The sequence below is a fragment of the Vidua chalybeata genome, chromosome 2 (assembly GCF_026979565.1).
Source record: "Vidua chalybeata isolate OUT-0048 chromosome 2, bVidCha1 merged haplotype, whole genome shotgun sequence".
Lineage (NCBI taxonomy): Eukaryota > Metazoa > Chordata > Aves > Passeriformes > Viduidae > Vidua > Vidua chalybeata.
In genome coordinates, this window is record NC_071531.1 from 2,571,471 (window position 1) to 2,590,554 (window position 19,084).

The window sequence follows — 19,084 nt, forward strand, 5'->3', positions numbered from 1 at the left end:
TTGTCAATAGGCTATTGAGCTTCACTGTATAACTGATAAAATGACATCATCGTACTGTGAGAGGGAAGAACTAAACGTTTTTACTTAAATATAGTCAGATTTAGAACACCACAGTCAGCCTTTTCTTACTACATTCTCAGAAGAGCAGCTTTTTTCTCTGCTAGATTCCCAGAAGAAGACCAGGCTTGTGTACACCACCACTAGATCTGCAGAAGGAAACTAAACTTTTCTACAAGATCACTGCTTTAACAAAACTCCATCTGTCACTCTGAGAAAACTGCAGCTCCTGTTTAATCAGACTGCTGCTAACACTTTGATTAATAGGGTTTTAACTCTGTCATTGTTGTTTTCTGTTACTGCATTTTTTATTTTATTTTTATATTCTTCCCTAATAAAGAACTCTTATTCCTACTCCCGTATCTTTTCCTGAGAGCCCCTTAATTTCAAAATCATCATAATTTGGAAAGAGGAGGTTTCCATTTTCCATTTCAGGGGAAGCTCCTGCCTTGCTTAGCAGACAGCTTCTGTTCAAACTAAGGCAGTGAAAAGTCTGTGCTGAAGCTTTTTGGTGTGAAGTCCTGAGTGGAGGCAGCAGCAGCCACCCAGCACAGAGCCCCAGGCAGAGGCAGAAATAAAACCTCCCTAGCACTGAGCCCCAGGCCAAAGCAGCAGCAGCAGCCCCCACACCTTTCTTCTTTCTGCTCAGTGGTGATGATGATGATGATGATGAAGAGAGCAGGGAAGAGCAGGCAGGAGCAGCCTTTTCTTCTTCTGATGCCTTGTGCAGGCTGCCCTAGAGCAGAGGCTGGACAGAGCTGAAGAATAAAGCAGGGATTTATGGAAAGGATCTCCTGCATGGATCCACCTTGGGCAGCACCAGAGCCCAGCCAGGGCTGCAGCCAAGAGGAACCAAAATGGTCCCAAAATGCACGAGCGCTCCCGGGGGCTCTCACTGGGATCAGCTCTGCTCCATTTGCACCTTGCAGTTCATTGTCCCATTCCAGCTTTAGCCCAGGCACTCCCATCCTGCTTGTTTTTCTCTCTCCAGCCCACGCTGTTTGTGCTCCTGGGCCTGAGCTTTGGATCATTTGTCCTTGGTGCCCAGCTGGAGCAGGAATTGTTTTGTCTCCCTGCTCTGTGCACAGAGCTCACCATCCCATAATATGAAGCTCAGAACTGCACACTAAAGCAGCACAGAATGTGAAAAATAGAAAAGCCAAAACCTGAGGCATCACTTTCTTCTTGGTGTCCTTTTGTTCTTGGTGGTGGCTGTGGCCCTCACCCCAGTACAGGGATTTTTATACAAAAACAAACCATTGGGCTAAAACCACAAATCTAAAACATTCACAATCTGAACCTGATTCTAATGGACAAAAGCGATGTGAAAGTAGTGTCACTTCTTACCTCTGTTTTTACTCCTATAGTTTTATCTGTGTACACACACAGCTTTATTTGGTTACTTGAATAATTCTACCTGTTCTATCCAGAGATGCAAGCAAGGTTCTGCTCTGGTTTTGTTATGGCAGGAACTAAGTTTAAACTGAATTTTAAACTAGTCCTTAGGGCCTTATTAGCTAATTTCTTAAGGCACTTAAGAACTTCACTACTAAGTAAGTAGTAAGTAGCAGTAAGTAGTAAGTTTAAGAAACTTCAGTACTAGTTTCTTAAGGCACTTAAGGTATATTTCTGCTTACTTAAAACTAAGACTCACACTTCTGTGTATTAAAACTTGAGCTTAGACTTCCACTCCTATGTGGTTTAATAGGTCTTAATTCCTCTAAAGGCTTTAATTCAAGCCCTGCATTCATTTCTCTCTCTGAGTGTTATGAATGAAGTGTTATGAATGAAATTATTATATGCCTAATTTAATAATCAACAAAATTAAATTTAGCAGCAGTTTTAATTGGAACAGCAGTTTGATATAAACGAATACAATCAAGTGTACCAAGTATAATCAAGCATATATAAAAAAAATTGGCAGTGATTAATTAAGTATGATGAAAGGTCATATAAAGGACAAGCAAAACCAGCCTGGGTACGGGGAGAGCTTTTCACCCTGCCTCACAAAGGAATCCAAGCTAAACTTACATACTGTATGCTAGTACTTATTTATCAATATCTTTCCACAAATCTCCTCCTATTTTCAGTTCTTGAAATCTCTGTCCCTATATTGCATGCTCCATTTGTTGCTAGGGGCTCTTTTGGCTCTTTGGTGGTCTTTTCAGAGGAAGGCTCACTGTCTTCCTCGCTGCCTGAATAACCTGGCAGGTTGCACGTGTGCACCAAGCTCTGTGTCCTGAAAGTAAGCATCATGCTCCTAATTAAGCCCTGCTATTTCACAGATAAAACCACAACTTAGATTAAGCCTTATTATTGCATAGCTAAAACCACAACTTAGATTAAGCCTTGTTATTTCACAGATTAAACCACAACTTAGATTAAGCCTTATTACTGCATAGCCAAAACCACAATTTAGATTAAACCTTATTATTTCATAGCTAAAACCACAACTTAGATTAAGCCTTATTATATCATAGATAACGCCACAACTTAGATTAAGCCTTATTATTTCACAGATAAAACCACAAATTAAGCCTTATTATTGCATAGATAAAACCACAACTTAGATTAAGCCTTATTATTTCACAGATAAAACCACAACTTAGATTAAGCCTTATTATTTCACTGATAAAACTACAATTTAGATTAAACCTTATTATTTCATAGCTAAAACCACAACTTAGATTGAGCCTTATTATTTCATAGATAACGCCACAACTTAGATTAAGCCTTATTATTTCAGATAAAACCACAACTTAGATTAAGCCTTATTATTTCATAGCTAAAACCACAACTTAGATTCAGCCTTATTATTTCATAGATAAAACCACAGCTTGGATTCCATATCTGGAATCCAGCTTTGCTCATCCCAAGGCTGATTCTGTTTTGGGATCTTGCTTCTCTCAATGCTACATCCTGCATCCTGTTCTTTCACCTGTACCATCTCCAGGGAAACCCATCTGCTTTGTAACACGAACCACATACACTTTTCCTTTATTATTTTATTTTCTAAAATACTGATACCGTTGCAGTTTAGTTAGCAGGAACCACACCCATTTATCACACCGAGGAGCCCAGAGAGGCTTGCATTCCAACACATTTCCATGCATCCACCTTTTTCCTGGAGGTCCTTTCATGGAGAAATCATCTGAAGGCTTCTCTGGGGTTGTTGTATTCACCCCCAAAATTTGGAGTTTTCCTTCCTCGAGCTCCTCTGGTGTTTCTGGTTAGGTAATTTTGCCCCACTCCCTCTGCATTCCTCATTATCTGTTCCCCCCCCCAGTTCCCAGCTGTGTTCAGCATCCTCTGTGCCTCTCTGACATTCTTTTATCTCCTTTGCAAGTTGGGCTCTGAGCTCTTATCGCCCACCTTCAGCGGGGACTGAAAATTTCCCCTCTCCCTGCTGCGTGTCAGAGGACGGGCACGAAATGACAAGAGGATGGAATTGGGCATGAAATTAGAAATTCTTCCCTGGCAGGGTGGGGAGGCACAGAGGGGCTGGAGAAGGGGCAGGGGTGGCTGATTTTTGGGGGATTTGAGGAAGGAAGAGGGATAATTCCGGGAGAGATCTGACAATTCTTGGCCGAACACCACGAGACGCGTCGGCCGCGGTAATTCCACCAAATTTGTGTTCATCCCATGTTTTTTTCCTTCATTTGCACTGCTTTGTTTTCACTTTCTGTTCTCCCTTCCTCCTCCCCCTGGTTTTGTAGAGCAAAATATTTGATTTGAAGGGAGGAGGAGGCTCCCAGTGACTGGCTGGCCCCAGTTTGCTGTGGGTGGGGGAGGAAGAGCCTTTTTTGTTGGTTTGTTTTTTTTTTTTTTTCCCTTTGCCTTTGTTCACTGAACTTGCAGGAGTTTTAATGGAAAAGAACTTAATGCCACATTATATTATTGTAAAGTTGTTGGCCTTTTTGATTTATTTTTCTTGCTCCTTCCTATTTTTGGTCCTCATGTACTGTTTCTTGGAGCTCGTGTATATTTTTATTAAATATCTTTGGTCACTCCTAATGGAAAGTGTAAAGAAAAGTAATACTACTTCTCCTAATATTTTTAAGTGTTTGTGGGGTAAGTAAATTATGTTTTCTGTGGAATTAATACATTTCCTTAAGTGTTTGAACTGTAAATCAGCTGGTTTTGCTTGTTACCTTGTTTTAGAAGCTTTTTTATTTCATCTGGAAGCAGCATTTGAAGTTGGGTCTTGTAGGGGAGGAGTTGTTTCTATGGGAATTGTTGCTGCAGTAATTTTTGTTGAATGGCTTTTGAAAGGGAATCATTCAGCGAGTAAAAATAATAATGCTGATTAATTTCTTCCTCCCATGGTGAGATGGTTCCTCTTCTCTTCACTGAGACTTTGTTGTGAATTGGATTGGTTCCTTGGGGGAAAGCGACACTTAAAATGAAGAAAAAGTGAAATATCTCAGTCTTTGGGTGGTTGAAGGATGATGTGCTCGAGGTGTTTCCAGGCTTTCAGAAGGATTCTTGTTTTCCATCATTTCAGTAGCTCTGTGTGGAGGAATTTGTGGGGATTTTTAGCGTAGCTTTGGGGTTCCCATGAGTTCCAGCAGCCATCCACTCGAGGAGTGGTCCATGAAATAATTTCTCAGCGTGTTCAGTCGGAGTCACTCCTGATTTTTGTGCTGACTCATTTCAGTTTCAGGTCATTAAGGAGCTCTTAATGAGAAATTGCTCCTGGCACAAGGCTTTAAGTGCCCCCGGACAGGATTTAGCTGAGGAATGTCCACGGGCCACCTCCCCTGCCTGCAGGGAGAGCTCTCAGGGCTGCATCTGGATTTTTCCACAGTCAGTGTCTTTTCAGTATTTTCTGTTTAAAATACTCATTTTAAAGCACAGGTGGTTGCTAAAATTTCACCTATAACATGAATAACTCCTCGTCCTATTCTCAAATTTGATTTTCAGAGCAATAACCCAGTGCCCGAGAGTTCCAGTCCAGGTGCTGCATTGTTTTCCTGTGGGTGTGTCCAATAAAAAAAAGATGATTTTGCAGTTAATGGCAGGAATTCCTGGGTTGGTCATCACAACAAAGCATTAAAGCACATTTTCTCCTTCCTTGTTGCTGAGGAATTGTTGCCTCAGTCGCTGTTCCACAGCAGGCTTGGATCTCTGGGGTTCTGCAGTGAACTTTGTGTGAAGCCTTGGATGTGAAATTGGAGAGTTAAAAGTGAATTTGTCTCACCTGATCAATCCTTCCTTGTTTCTGGCACCCAGTATTTCCACACTGATTTATTTGTCTGTCTGTGTTTGTTTCCATTTGAGATTGAGAGGGCTGGAATTTAACTTTTAACTCAGGGGTTTTGAAGTCAAAAATTCACCTTTATGATTTTTTCCCAGGGAAACTTGGACTTCCATAGGGATCTGTTATTCCCTTTGAAAATTCTGATTGGTCACTAATAGTAAAACAAAAAAAAAAAACAAAAAAACCCCAAACAATTTTAATATAAAATATTACAAAACATTATTTTATAATACATTACCTAACACACAATAGATGCATCCTAATATACAATGCATAATTATATAATAATTTGAAAAATATCTTTTCAAATATATATTAAAATGTATATATAATATATAAATATACACTGTTTATATATAAGATATACTATATATCATATATTATATATTTATATAATTATAATTATATATTATATATTATATATTATAATACAATAGGTTGTATATTATATTATATTATATTATATTATATTATATTATATTATATTATATTATATTATAGTTATAATATTATATATTCTATATAATATATCATGTCTCTTATATTATATATTTTATAATTTATATTTTATATATTATATTTTGTGTGTATATATATATATATATACATATATAAATGTTCTTTTATAGGACAAACTGATTCCTTTAGGCTGGAGTCCACTTTAATAATCACAATTTTGTGATTAAGATCCTGCAATCCTGCAGGGTTTTAAGGTTCTTCTATTTGTTTCAAATCTTTCCCCTTTGGGATTTTATTAATCCTGTCTCCTATTGAACAAAACTAAATGCAAATTCACTTTTTTTTGGCCGTGTTAGTTTTGACCTTGTCAGTATTTAAGATCTACAATTCACAGAGCCAAATGTGAGTTCCAAGTGCATTTTTTTGTTTGCTTGCTTTGGGTAATGATCATTTTGTTTAAAATCCTTCTCCTCGTTACAGACCAAAGTCAGCAAAACAAACGAAGGCCAAAAACCAAAACTTGTGACTATGAAAAGATGAGGTAAGAAACACTAATTATTTTGAAATGTATTCTTATTTTGAGCTAATTTATGTAAAATTAATACAATTTGGATTTGCTGCTTTGTGTAATTTTGGCTTGCTAATGGCTTTGTGTAATTTTTTACATCCTGATAATGGATAAATCCCCAAAATTCCATTTTTTTTTCCACAATTATTGCTTGAAAACCGAATATCTTCCATGCCCAGCTGAGTTTTAGTAAAGGAAGGCATAATTTGAATATTTGCTGTTAAAGCAGAGGCGTGACAGGAGTTTTGTTTCAGTTGTTACATCCAAAGTTACAGCAATAATTGTAACTCTTGCCTCATTTCCAAGGCCTCCTTGCACCAAATAATTGTTCAGGCTCTTCTGACACTCCCTGAGCTCAGGGGAAAAAAAAAATGAAATCTGCTTTTATAAGTTTTATTTTAGGAAAGAACTTTGCTTGGAGTCCTTTAGTTGTGTGTTGGCTCCAATTCAAAGCACAATCAAAAGTTTGATTTTAAGGCCAGGGATGCTCCTGTTGAACAGGAATGGGAAATGGGTGTGTTTGGGGCTAAAATTCAATTAATTCAGGTCAAACGATCGATTTTATAATATTAAATATTAATTGATTTTTAAATTTTTATATATATAATTTATTTATTAAATATTGATTGATATATTTATATATTGATATGTTTACACAATATATAATATTTATACATTAAATACATATTTATATATAAATATAGCTCTATTTATAAATACATATTTTATATATAATACAAAATATATTTATATATTTATATATTAAATATATCTTTTTTACATATTTATATATATTTCTAATTATATTTATATTGTATTTCTGCTCCCACTTAAAACAGAATTTATCAGAGGAAATCATTCAATATTTCCAGTGGTGCTGGGGCCACCACGCTCTGGAGATTTTTGGTTGTGTTTAGGATGGCTCAAAACATGAGGGTGCAGAAAACTTGGATTTTTACATGGAAATAGGGAAGTTTCCTTTCAAGAGAATTTTCCCAAGGCAGATTTCAGGTTTCTTTAGGAAAACTGATAATTCCCAGTCCTAATCTAAGTGTGACCCCCCCAACCCCAAATTTCTTTTAATCAATATTGGTTTCAGTACAATGCTGTTGTTTTCCCATAATTTTCTGGGTACCAGTGTAGGTAAGAAAATTGAAATTTTGCCACAGGAGAGGTCGTTTAACTGATTAATCAGTGGCTTCCTTTTCCTTTCACTTCAAGGAGGGGAATATTTTCATTTTCTGTGGAACAAATCCTCTTTAAAGCAGCTGAGCCAGCTCCAAAATTGCTTCTCTGCTGAGGGGGAGATGATCAAACCTATGAAAACCACATTTTATTGGAAATAAATTGAGATTTAAAGCACATTTACCAACCCTTGGGGCCCCTGTCCTGGTTTTTTGTAGGGATCCCATGGATTTGAAGAAGGAGTCTAAGACCATGGAGGATAAAGGTTTCTGTGCTGGGCCAGAGGTAAAGAGAATCCAGCCTTAAATTGGAAATTATTTCTCATTTTTTGGGAAGATTGCACAAAATTTTGGTTAATTCCAAAATGTGACACTCTGCTTGGCTTTGATCAGAGGCAGGAATTCTGTGGTTACACTGATTTATTCTGATTTATTCTGATTTTCTTCTGGTTTCTCTTTCTTCTTCTGCTGTAAAACCTGGCTGGGATCATTTTTTAATCAAAAATTAAAACCTGGATGGGATCATTTTTAATCAAAAATTAAAACCCAGATGGGATAATTTTTAATCAAAAATTAAAACCTGGCTGGGATCATTTTTAATCAAAAATTAAAACCCAGATGGGATCATTTTTAATCAAAAATTAAAACCTGGCCTTCCCAAATTTCTGCCTAAATGTTCGTTCCAGTGTTGGATGCATTTGGAAATAACCAATTTTGTGGAATGGCTGTTGGAAACATTATAAAATCCATACAAATTTCATGAAATTCACACATGGAGGGAAAATTCTCCTTCCCTGGTCAATCACCAATAAACTCCTGAAGGAAATTGTGACATAATGCACATAATTAATTCTTTCATCCCTGTTAATTGGGGGATGTTGATACCAAAAATCTTTATTCTTTATTATGAAAATCTTTATTCATAATTTTATTATTATGAAATACCTCACAGGACAAAACTGAAATTAGGAGAAAGTGCAGGTTCTACCCCTGATTTCCTATCAAATACCTCTTTTTGTTTTGTTGATTCACTGCTGGTGTTGAAAGGAACATTTTCATTAATTTACCTGCTTTATATGTCATGTAATTTAGCATTAAACTAATTTAATTTATTCTGTTCTGTAGCTGCATGGGACAGCATTAACCCAGGAGCTGTAGGAAATTAAAATAAGTCTTTATTATTTACAGTCTCCCTGCTGCTGGAAATTCCTGCAGATTTCAGGAAGTATCAGCAGTGAAAACAAAATAATAATTTTAGCATAAGCTAATAACAAATAACAGAATAAAATAATGGACTGTGAAGCCTTCCAGCGTGAGCTGAGCTGGACACAAAGTGTTGCAGTAGGAAATAATTCTCAGCTGTTCCAAAAACTTTTGGGTGCAAAAAGTGAGGAAAAGCAGAAGTCTGGGCTGTGCTTTTGGGTTTTTTTTTTTTTTTTTTTTTTTTTTTTTTTTTGTGTGTAAGAAGAATAAAAATGATGCTTGAACTAAAGTTGCAGCTTTCAGGAGAGAAATTTAGAATAAAAATGAGGATTTTTAAAGAGATTAGCACCACCATGAAAATCTAATCTAAGGGTTTTGTAGAAATTCCCCTCGTTTGGTGCTTAAAAAGTGAAACAACTCAGGAGGATGCAGAATTTCCACTTGGCTGTCTCCGAAGTATTTTAGCAAATGTTTATTTTCTGAATTAAATATTCTGCTTGCTTTTGAATTTACTGTCTGTGAAACATTTCCAGGTGGATGTCAAACCAGATACAAAATCCTTTGGGCAGGAGGGTGATGGAACTTCGCCAAAGAGAGATAAACCCTTTATATTACCCCTGCTGAGAGCCTTGAATGCTCCAGAAGTCACGGTAAACTCTGAGAAATAACCTGGTTTTTATCCCAAAAATTCAAATTTGTGCATGCAACTCCTTCCTTCCCCCAAACCAATCCTGGTTGTTGTGGTGGCTGCAAGTGTTTTTCTGCAAATTGTGAGAGGAGGGTGGAAAAACAACCCAACAACAGCACAGGATGTGTTTTGGGTGCAGTGTAAAAAAAATTTGGAGGTGCAGTGTAAAATTCTTCGGCAAAATATTCTTGCTTATTAAAAATGAAATTAAAAAAAAAAAAAAAAAAAAAAAGGAGAAAACTTCAGTTTGCTTTTGGGTTGACTGACCTGCCTGCACGTTGCAGGTGGATTTCAACACTCTGCCAGAGGATGTGAAGTCCCTGGCTCAGGATGGCTGCAGGGCCCTGCGGGAGCAGCAGTGCCACGGGGCTGAACGAGCCTTTTCCCAGCTCCTGAGCATCCTCTACACCTCGGGATTTTCGGTAAAATGACCAGAAGTCCCTTCTCTGTGGCAGGGATGGAGGTTTCTGCCTCCGCCACCCGGTGCCACTCCTCCCTTCCCCCAGAATCATCATTATTGTATTGAGTTGTTGGCTGCAGAGGGAAATATTTTAGGAATTTCCCCCCCCCCACACACACACACACCTGCATTTCCAAAATATTCTCCTTTTCCTTCTCTTTTCCTTCTCTTTTCCTTCTCTTTTCCTTCTCTTTCCCTTCTCTTTCCCTTCTCTTTCCCTTCTCTTTCCCTTCTCTTTCCCTTCTCTTTCCCTTCTCTTTCCCTTCTCTTTCCCTTCTCTTTCCCTTCTCTTTCCCTTCCCTTCCCTTCCCTTCCCTTCCCTTCCCTTCCCTTCCCTTCCCTTCCCTTCCCTTCCCTTCCCTTCCCTTCCCTTCCCTTCCCTTCCCTTCCCTTCCCTTCCCTTCCCTTCCCTTCCCTTCCCTTCCCTTCCCTTCCCTTCCCTTCCCTTCCCTTCCCTTCCCTTCCCTTCCCTTCCCTTCCCTTCCCTTCCCTTCCCTTCCCTTCCCTTTCCCTTTCCCTTTCCCTTTCCCTTTCCCTTTCCCTTTCCCTTTCCCTTCCCCTATTTTTCATAGAAGAGTAACATTTGGATGAAATATTGTGATTTTTATTAATAAAAACACCATTGTTGGTTGGACTTGATGATCTCAAAGGTATTTTCTGTGATTGTCAGATGAACCTTGATTCATAGGAATGAAGGGTAAAAAGGATTTTGATGGCAAATTCTGTGAAATTTGGTGTCTGTGTATCTTTACCCAATCAGCCACTGACCCAAAAGTCATCCAGGATTTCTCTTAATTAATTCACAGTATTTTTACCATGTTTTTGTTGTGCTGTGACTATAATTTGACCCCCCCTATTTTTTTTTTTTTTTTTTTTTGCAGCAATATGTGAATATTCTTAATATTAATTATGTTATATTCCTCTATGGACATGCCACTGCCCTCCTGGGAATTGGACATCCTGAGGTAGGACATAAATTTATTTGTATTTTTATTTGTATATTTATGTGTATATTTATTTTTATAATTATTTGTATGTTTTTATATATTTATACATTAATTTTTATTTAATTTTGTTTATTTATATTTAAATACTGCCTTAATTCCAATTTCTAGCTCAGGCAGTTTCCCATCCCTTTTTTTTATCTTCCTGACTGGGAAGATGAGGGGGGAAGGAAACCTCTGGACACATTTTGGAATTGTGCAGTTGAATATTTGGGATTAATTAAATCCCTGATGGTTTTGGGTGAATTAGGCTATCAAATAAAATTTCTTTGTGAGCCTTCAAATGAGCATCTGAGCATCAAGAAGTTACAGTCAATCATTTTTATTTCTGCTCTGCACTGGTGTTTTGAACTGAAATATTCTGCTCCTAAAGCAAGAGCCAGGGATTGCTTTGGGTGATGGAAAATGCCAAACCAGAACTGGGGTTGTTTTTTTTTGGGGTGTTTCTTCCTGCAGTGTTTGATAATATTGAATTTAATAGTGAATTTAAAAATAGCTGAACTCAGTCATTTAAATCCTTTGTGTTGCAGCACCTCCATGTTTACACAATAAATTGTTTTTTTTTAAAAAGAAAGGGAAGTTCTGCCTGTGATCACAAGGGTGTGTAATTCCATTTACTGCCCCTAAGGCTGATCAGGGAATGGGACACACTGACCCACTCTCAGGGAGGAAAAGAGCCAGGAAAAGTGGAAATATTCTGGCAAAACTCCCTATATTTGTGTCTCACATTTCTTTTGTAGGCATTGGCAAGGGCTGAACATCAGTTTAAGAAAATAATGGAGGAATATCCAGAAGAAAGTTGTTTTTGTTTGGCACACTATGGAATTGGAAGGGTTTACCTCAGGCAAAACAGGTTGGTCTGATGGAAAGTTTTCGGGTTTGCTGGGAAAAAAAATCTTTTTATTTGGGGAACTGTGCGTGGTGGGGCTTTTAATTTTTCTGTGTTAATCATTAAATTCATCCATCAGGTGGATTTAACCCAGTGGGTTTAATCCAATGGGTTTATTCCAATGGATTTAATAAAAGGGGTTTGATAAAATGGATTTAATAAAATGAGTTTAATCCAATGGATTTAATCCAGTGGGTTTAATCCAGTGAGTTTAATACAATTTATTTAATCCAATGGGTTTATAGTACAATTTATTTAATCCAGTGGGTTTAATCCAATGGGTTTATTCCAATGGATTTAATAAAAGGGGTTTGATAAAATGGATTTAATAAAATGAGTTTAATCCAATGGATTTAATCCAGTGGGTTTAATCCAATGGGTTTAATAAAATGAGTTTAATCCAGTGGATTTAATCCAGTGAGTTAAACACAATGAATTTAATCCAATGGGTTTGATCCAATGGGTTTAATACAATTTATTTAATCCAGTGGGTTTAATCCAATGGGTTTATAGTACAATTTATTTAATCCAGTGGGTTTAATACAATTTATTTAATCCAGTGGGTTTAATACAATGGGTTTATAGTACAATTTATTTAATCCAGTGGGTTTAATACAATTTATTTAATCCAGTGGGTTTAATACAATGGGTTTATAATACAATTTATTTAATCCAATGGGTTTAATACAGTTTATTTAATCCAATGGGTTTAATCCAATGGGTTTAATACAATTTATTTAATCCAATGGGTTTAATCCAGTGGATTTAATCCAGTGGGTTTAATCCAATTTATTTAATCCACTGGATTTAATCCAGTGGGTTTAATAGTATTTATTTAATCCAATGGGTTTAATCCAGTGCATTTAATCCAATGGATTTAGTCCAAGTGGAAGTTTGTTCCTGCTGAGGAGCTGATGGGAGCTGCTGAACAGAGCAGATCTGAGGGAATATTTGGGATTCAGGGATCACAGCCCTGCAGTGGGGGAGGGCTCAGAGGAAAAGAACAAAGCCCGTTTGTTCTGGGGGGAAAAATGCATCCTAAAGAAATCTGACTTTATCTCACCCCTGGGGAGCTGGAGGGTGGCCTTGGCCTGAGATAAGGCTCCAGTGAGTCACAAATTCCCTGGAGCTGATAAGCAGGGATGTGTTCTGAGCTGCACATCCCAGGGGGACAGGGAGAGCCTGAAATGCAGGGACAGGGCAAGGAACAAACAGAGAGCAAAGAGCTGGAGCTGCTGCACCCATCCAGGGGTTCCTGCTGGAATTTCCCCCTCGTGGAATCCCAGCTGCCTGTGGGGGGATTTTGGGATCTCCCTGGTGCTCTGTGGGGTCAAAATCCCCCCTAAAGGCTCGTGGTGGGCTGGCTGGGAGCTCCTGATCCAGCTGTGATCCTGCTCCTCTGGGGGGAGAGGGGAGAAATTCCCTGGAAAAGCTCCAGGGTGGAGGTAAAGACTGGGAGACCATTTCCTAAAGAGTCACAGGAAACACTCCACGTGAGGAAAAATAACTTATTGTCCATTAAAACAGAATTGGTGAGTGGGAAACAAAACAACTAAAATCACCTTTCTCCTCCCCTCCTTTATCCCAGGCTGGAATTCACTCCCTCATTCCCAGCTCTTCTCCCTCTGAGCTGCCCACAGGGATGGGCAGTGGGGGAGTTTTTTCCCCTGCTCCTCACAGGGAAGAAAAAGGAGGTTTTGTGCTGGATGTTTTCCCTTTTATCCCTCCTTTCCTTGAGGAAAGCACAGCTGGGCCTGGCTTTGTTGGATCCAGCTGGAGCTGGGGCTCTGCCATTCCTCAGGGAACAGCCCCCACCTCCCTGCTGCCCCTTGCCATGCCAAAAAAAAAATGCCAAATAAAGGAGTTTTGGTCCTGAACCTTCTCCCCTCCTGCTGTGGGTGGCTCAAAGCACCTGCCCAGGGGTGGTGGATGCTCAGAGGGAATTCCTCCTTCCTGGGATCTGCATCCCAGTCCTGTGGCTCATTTCCCTGGCAGTCTTGACCCCCAAAAAATCCCTACACAGTGACAAAACCTCAGGCTGTCGGATTAAGCCTTTTTCTGACCCAGAGATGGGGCAGCTGAGAGGTGTTTTGAAAACTTTTATTCCATTTTCAGTCTCACGTGAAGGGTGAGACAATACAGATGTTATAATTCACAATCAGAAGCCAACTAGAAACCAGTCATCTAAAATTACCCCTCATAAATCTTACTCCAATATATTTTTCATAGTTCTCTTTCTCCAAAATATCTAATCTTATTTACAAAACCACCTTTTAAAACTTATTTCTAATTGCATTTCTCTCTCAACAATGTCTGTCCTATTCCATAGCATTTCTAAGTCAGCATTTCTTATCTCAGAGTTGACATACAAATCCATACTATACAAACCTTCTATCCAGTTTTAAAAAATTTTCTCCCAATCCATTTCCCACCTCAGGCCCATCCAGGCAGAGCCATTCCCACTCTCTGGCTGTGTCCCTCGTGTCCCCACCCTGAATTCCCACATCCCTGCCTGGATCCCTTCCTGCCTCACACCTGGAGTGTTCTGCCTCAAAGATAACCAGAAAATTCAAATGTTGGAGCCCTGGAGGCTGAGAATTTTAAAACTTCCTGTGCTGAAAGACACAGACCCTCAGGAGAACACTGCATTTAACTTAAAGCCATAGAGAAGACTTCCAAAATTAATTAACAACACTAAAATTACGAGTGTGTAGTTTAATTAGAAGTGTGTGATGTCACAAGGTAGAAAACTTAGAGTTTAAAGTTTTAGAAGATAGAAATATATATAGAAAAAGATAAAAGTTTTAAAGCAGAAGTCCTTCTCCTCCTTCTCCTCCTTCTCCTCCTTCTCCTCCTTCTCCTCCTTCTCCTCCTTCTCCTCCTTCTCCTCCTTCTCCTCCTTCTCCTCCTTCTCCTCCTTCTCCTCCTTCTCCTCCTTCTCCTCCTTCTCCTCCTTCTCCTCCTTCTCCTCCTTCTCCTCCTCCTCCTCCTCCTCCTCCACAAGTTTAAGTAGTGTTATATAATTAGACAGAAAACATCCACGTTACAGGACATGAATAATTAGTTATTAAGTTAAAAGTAAAAGTAATTTAAGTGTCATTTCTTAATTAGATAATTTAACCCTAAAAAAAACCTTATAGAAAAAAATAATTATCCGTTTTGTAACTGAATAGTAAAATGCTGTAGAACTCACAACTTATAAAACGATAATGTAAATAAAAATAATAAACATTAAATCTAAACACAAAGTACCATCTGAAACACTTCAATCCTGACCTTAACAAAAACAAAAAATAAAAAAAAAACCCCAAACCCAACATTTAATGGGCCAGGTGATCTCTCATCCCCCATCCTCTCAGTCACCACAGGTTGCTCCTGGGTGGTGGAAGTTTCAGGAAGCTGCTCCCAGGAGATCTGAGTGTGATTTCCCTGTTCCCAACTCCAGGTTTGCTCATGCCCTCGACCAGTTCCTGAGGTCAAAGCTGATGATTGATTTCAAGATTGTCCCTGGAGTTCTAACCTGGCCAGGAACAACTGAGGTCATCGAGGAGACACGAATGGAGAATTTACAGGTAATGTTTAAAAAAGAAAAGAACAGAGAATTGTCCTGCTCCTGCCTGCCAAGGGGGATGTGGGCTAAGGGAGGGATGGGGAGCAGCAGGGCAGGAGTTGTGCCAGGCTCTGAGACCTCCAAGTGGCCTGGCTGAGCTGGCAGGACCCTGAGGCTGGAATTCCAGTGGGGTAAATTCCAGTTCTCCTTTTTCCACAATGGGAATTGTGCAGTTTCCACAGGCCAGTGGGTTTGGAGAGCAAGCTTTGTTTGAGCTCACCAGGTGAAATAATTTTCCATTTGTCATTTTCCATCATTTTTTGTTTATCATTACTTGTTTATTATTTTTTATAATTTTTCCATTTATCATTTTTTATTTATATTTTTTAAATTTTTTTTTTATTTATCATTTTTTTCATTTATCATTTATCAGAATTGTCCAGGCAGGGCCTGGTTGTGGCACTCAGTGGCAAGGTGGGGATGTGTCACAGGTTGGATTTTGGAGCTCTTTTCCAGCCCCAGTGACTTTGGGATGATGTTTGATTCTCTTCCTTGCACACTCCCAAAATTTCAGGTGTGAACACACAACAGAATTCTGGGGAGAACCAGTTAAAAATCTGAGCTGGCAAAAAAAAGGACGTTGAAGATTTAAATCCAAACCAGGAGACTTTGACCATGTAGTTCCTGGATAAAACATTGGGATTTACATGGTAAAATTCCCTCTTGGAATGGAAAAATCTGGCAGCAGGAGCTGCTCTGCACAGAGGCATTTTTGACACAGCTGAATTTGGACGGTTTTTCACTTGGCCAAACTCCCCAAACCTGCTGAGTTTGTGGTAGAAGGAACATTTCTGGGCTTCTTCCTGCCAAAAACAACTCTCAGGATTTCTCAGGGACAACCTGGATCCATCCATCCATGGTCTGGGACCTGTGGAAAATGCAGAAATCTGCCAGGCTTTACCAGGGCTCTGTTCTTGGTGGTGTTTTATTAATCTGGGCTCACTTCTGATACCTTGTGCAGGCTGAGCTAAAGCAGAGCTGGGCAGAGCTAAAGAATAAAGCAGGGATTTATTAAAGGATCTCCTCCATGGATCCACCTTGGGCAGCACCAGAGCCCAGCCAGGGCTGCAGCCAAGAGGAACCAAAATGGTCCCAAAATGCACGAGCGCTCCCGGGGGCTCTCACTGGGATCAGCTCTGCTCCATTTGCACCTTGCAGTTCATTGTCCCATTCCAGCTTTAGCCCAGGCACTCCCATCCTGCTTGTTTTTCTCTCTCCAGCCCACGCTGTTTGTGCTCCTGGGCCTGAGCTTTGGATCATTTGTCCTTGGTGCCCAGCTGGAGAAGGAATTGTTTTGTCTCCCTGCTCTGTGAACAGAGCTCACCATCCCATAATGTGAATCCCAGACCCACACACTGAAGCAGCACAGAATGTGAAACATAAAAAAGCTCAAACCTGAGGCATCACTTCCAGCCCTGCCCTGATTTCACATGAAGCCACTCTGGTGTCTTCCCCTCAGAAATGATCCTGGGAGACCTCCCTGGTTCCCCAGGGCCAGCTCTGAGCTTGATCCTTAGCCCAGGTGCCAGGTGAGACACTCTGGCAATGCTGGGAATCTTCAGAAATGACCAAAAAACTCCATTTTTGCCCCTTAGGTTCTGTTTTATCATTTGGACAATGATAAAACCCTTTGGAATGGGGCAGGGCGTGGGCCACTGGCTCAGGGCAAACCTGCATTTTTCTGGGTGTATGAAGCTGTGAGCACTCAGCTGCCAGCACTTGAAGCAATCCCTGGAATATTTTGGCCATAAAAGGCCAATCTTGCCTGGCTTTCACTAGAAAAGAGTTGGTTTTTTGGGATTAGTCACTGCTTTGCCTAGAGGGATGTGTTTCACTGCAGGAGTTTGTGAGTGGAAGTTGAATCTTTCCCTGCTTCTGTGCACTTTGTCTCTGACAATTCTTATTTTTCCAGATGGCTTTAAGGAATTACATTGAGGAATGTAAATTCCCTCCAGAGCCAGATGCTGTTTGTCGATATCAGCAGTGCCATGGCTACTCCAAAATCCAAATATATTTTACAGACCCAGACTTTAAGGTAAATTTTCAGTTGAGAAAGGTTTGAGAAGTAAAACTCGATGTATTTTCTCCCCCTTTTTATGTAATCTGCTAAGCTAAACACTGCTTTTTGTTGTATTTTTTTTTTTTTAATGTTCAATTTTTGCCATTTTTAGGGTTTTATACGTGTTATTTGCTGTCAGCAGTGCAGACTGGAATTCCACATCAGCTGCTGGAAAAAACTGAAAACAGCAAGCTACAGTGATAAAAATGATAAGGTGAGGCCTTTGCCAGACTGGAATTTTTAATTTTTTAAGATCATAGCATTGAGATATGTCAAGGAATTCCACAAAATTCAGCAGCCAGGATAAAATGAAGGGAAATCTGGAACTCCTAGAATTATTCTGGAAGTTGACTCTTGGGTGTGAAGTTGGAGGAGAGAGGAAAAGAATAAAAGATGCCACAGATTTTCCATGATTTTTGATTTTCAGCCCTTCCCAAGTCAGCATCCAGGAAGAATTTGGGATTGTGCTTCCTTTAATTGCTTTGGTCACCTCAAATTGAGGAATTAATTTGTGCAGGGATACAAATGGTGTGTGGGTTTAAATGCCTTTGTTGTGTGTGTCCTTTTCTCCTGCAGGACTTCCTTAAGGAAATGTGTTTTACTCCTGATTGTAAAGGCTTTATTTCAAAAATAGTTATTTTCAATTCTTCTGGGCTGGTAAAATGTGAAGTAAGTAATGTCATATTTCATATTAAATTAATTAGAATATTAAGGGGGATAAAGTGAAGGGAGAATGTAACTGCAAGGAACAAAATTGTGCTGCCTTTGCAGAATGTGAGGATTATTTAGGAATAGGAATTCCCTGTTCTAGTGGAGCAGGAATTGCCTTGTGGTCACATTGGCATGGATGGGAATGGAATTCAATGAATTCAGTAATCCTTCAGGAATAACTCCCCAGAGGCACAGGAGGATGGAGAATTCTTCCCCAGGTTATGAATTCTCCCCAGGGCAATACTGACCTGAGAGAAGCAGAAATGACTGTGGGGTTTGTTGTGTCATAACCCAAATTTAATTCCTGTCCTATCCCTTATTTTGGTAGTTTGAACAAAAAATGCCAAAACTCAAGGAACCACCAAGGGCCTGTATAAAACAGAAATGTTCAAGGTAAGATTTGTCCTGTTTGAATCGATTTGAGAGCAAAGCAGGAGGGATTTTCATGCCTTTTTGCAAATATTTTGGAAAGTTATCCTTGCCCTTTTGCCTGATAAACCAAAAAAAAAAAAATCTGGTAGAATCCATTATAATCCGATGGTAAAAGCATTTAAATTGTTCCACAGAATTTATTTTGAGTGAATGTTTAGAAAGTGTAAATAAAAATGTATTTTATGCTGCTGCTGTAGTCCCTGCTACCCAGACATTTGACATAACTGAGTTTGCAATTTTTTGGTCAAGTAACCTTTAAATAATGAGGAATTAAGCTGAGAGGACAAACAAAACAGATTTTTAAAAAGGAAAGGAGTAACATGTTAATATTTGGTTGAAAATGCTGAGTCATAAATTAAAAGTATTGAAGCCAATCTTAATTTAGACATCTTCAATGGGAATAAAAGTTGTTACATCTTGAGGAAATCAATATTTTCATGAAGTTTTGTGGTCTCTGCTTCTAAATGAAGACCACTTTTATTCCATTTATACTTCCCAGT

General features: G+C 39.1%; 1 protein-coding gene across 3 annotated transcripts in view; it reads left to right on the plus strand.

Moving 5' to 3' along the window:
- The window catches only part of TTC3 (tetratricopeptide repeat domain 3), a 56,061-nt gene that overhangs the window by 19,954 nt on the left and 17,023 nt on the right, over positions 1-19,084 (plus strand). For 2 of the 3 annotated variants that reach the window (XM_053936557.1, XM_053936558.1), the window contains exons 16-26: positions 6,257-6,317; positions 7,748-7,814; positions 9,265-9,381; positions 9,704-9,841; positions 10,761-10,844; positions 11,624-11,736; positions 15,218-15,344; positions 17,295-17,417; positions 17,554-17,655; positions 18,018-18,110; positions 18,481-18,545. In XM_053936557.1, the coding sequence (XP_053792532.1) occupies positions 6,257-6,317; positions 7,748-7,814; positions 9,265-9,381; positions 9,704-9,841; positions 10,761-10,844; positions 11,624-11,736; positions 15,218-15,344; positions 17,295-17,417; positions 17,554-17,655; positions 18,018-18,110; positions 18,481-18,545 (1,090 nt within the window). Of the gene's footprint in view, positions 1-3,981; positions 4,129-6,256; positions 6,318-7,747; positions 7,815-9,264; positions 9,382-9,703; positions 9,842-10,760; positions 10,845-11,623; positions 11,737-15,217; positions 15,345-17,294; positions 17,418-17,553; positions 17,656-18,017; positions 18,111-18,480; positions 18,546-19,084 lie in introns of those variants that run through there. The other variant, XM_053936559.1, reaches the window with a different exon arrangement.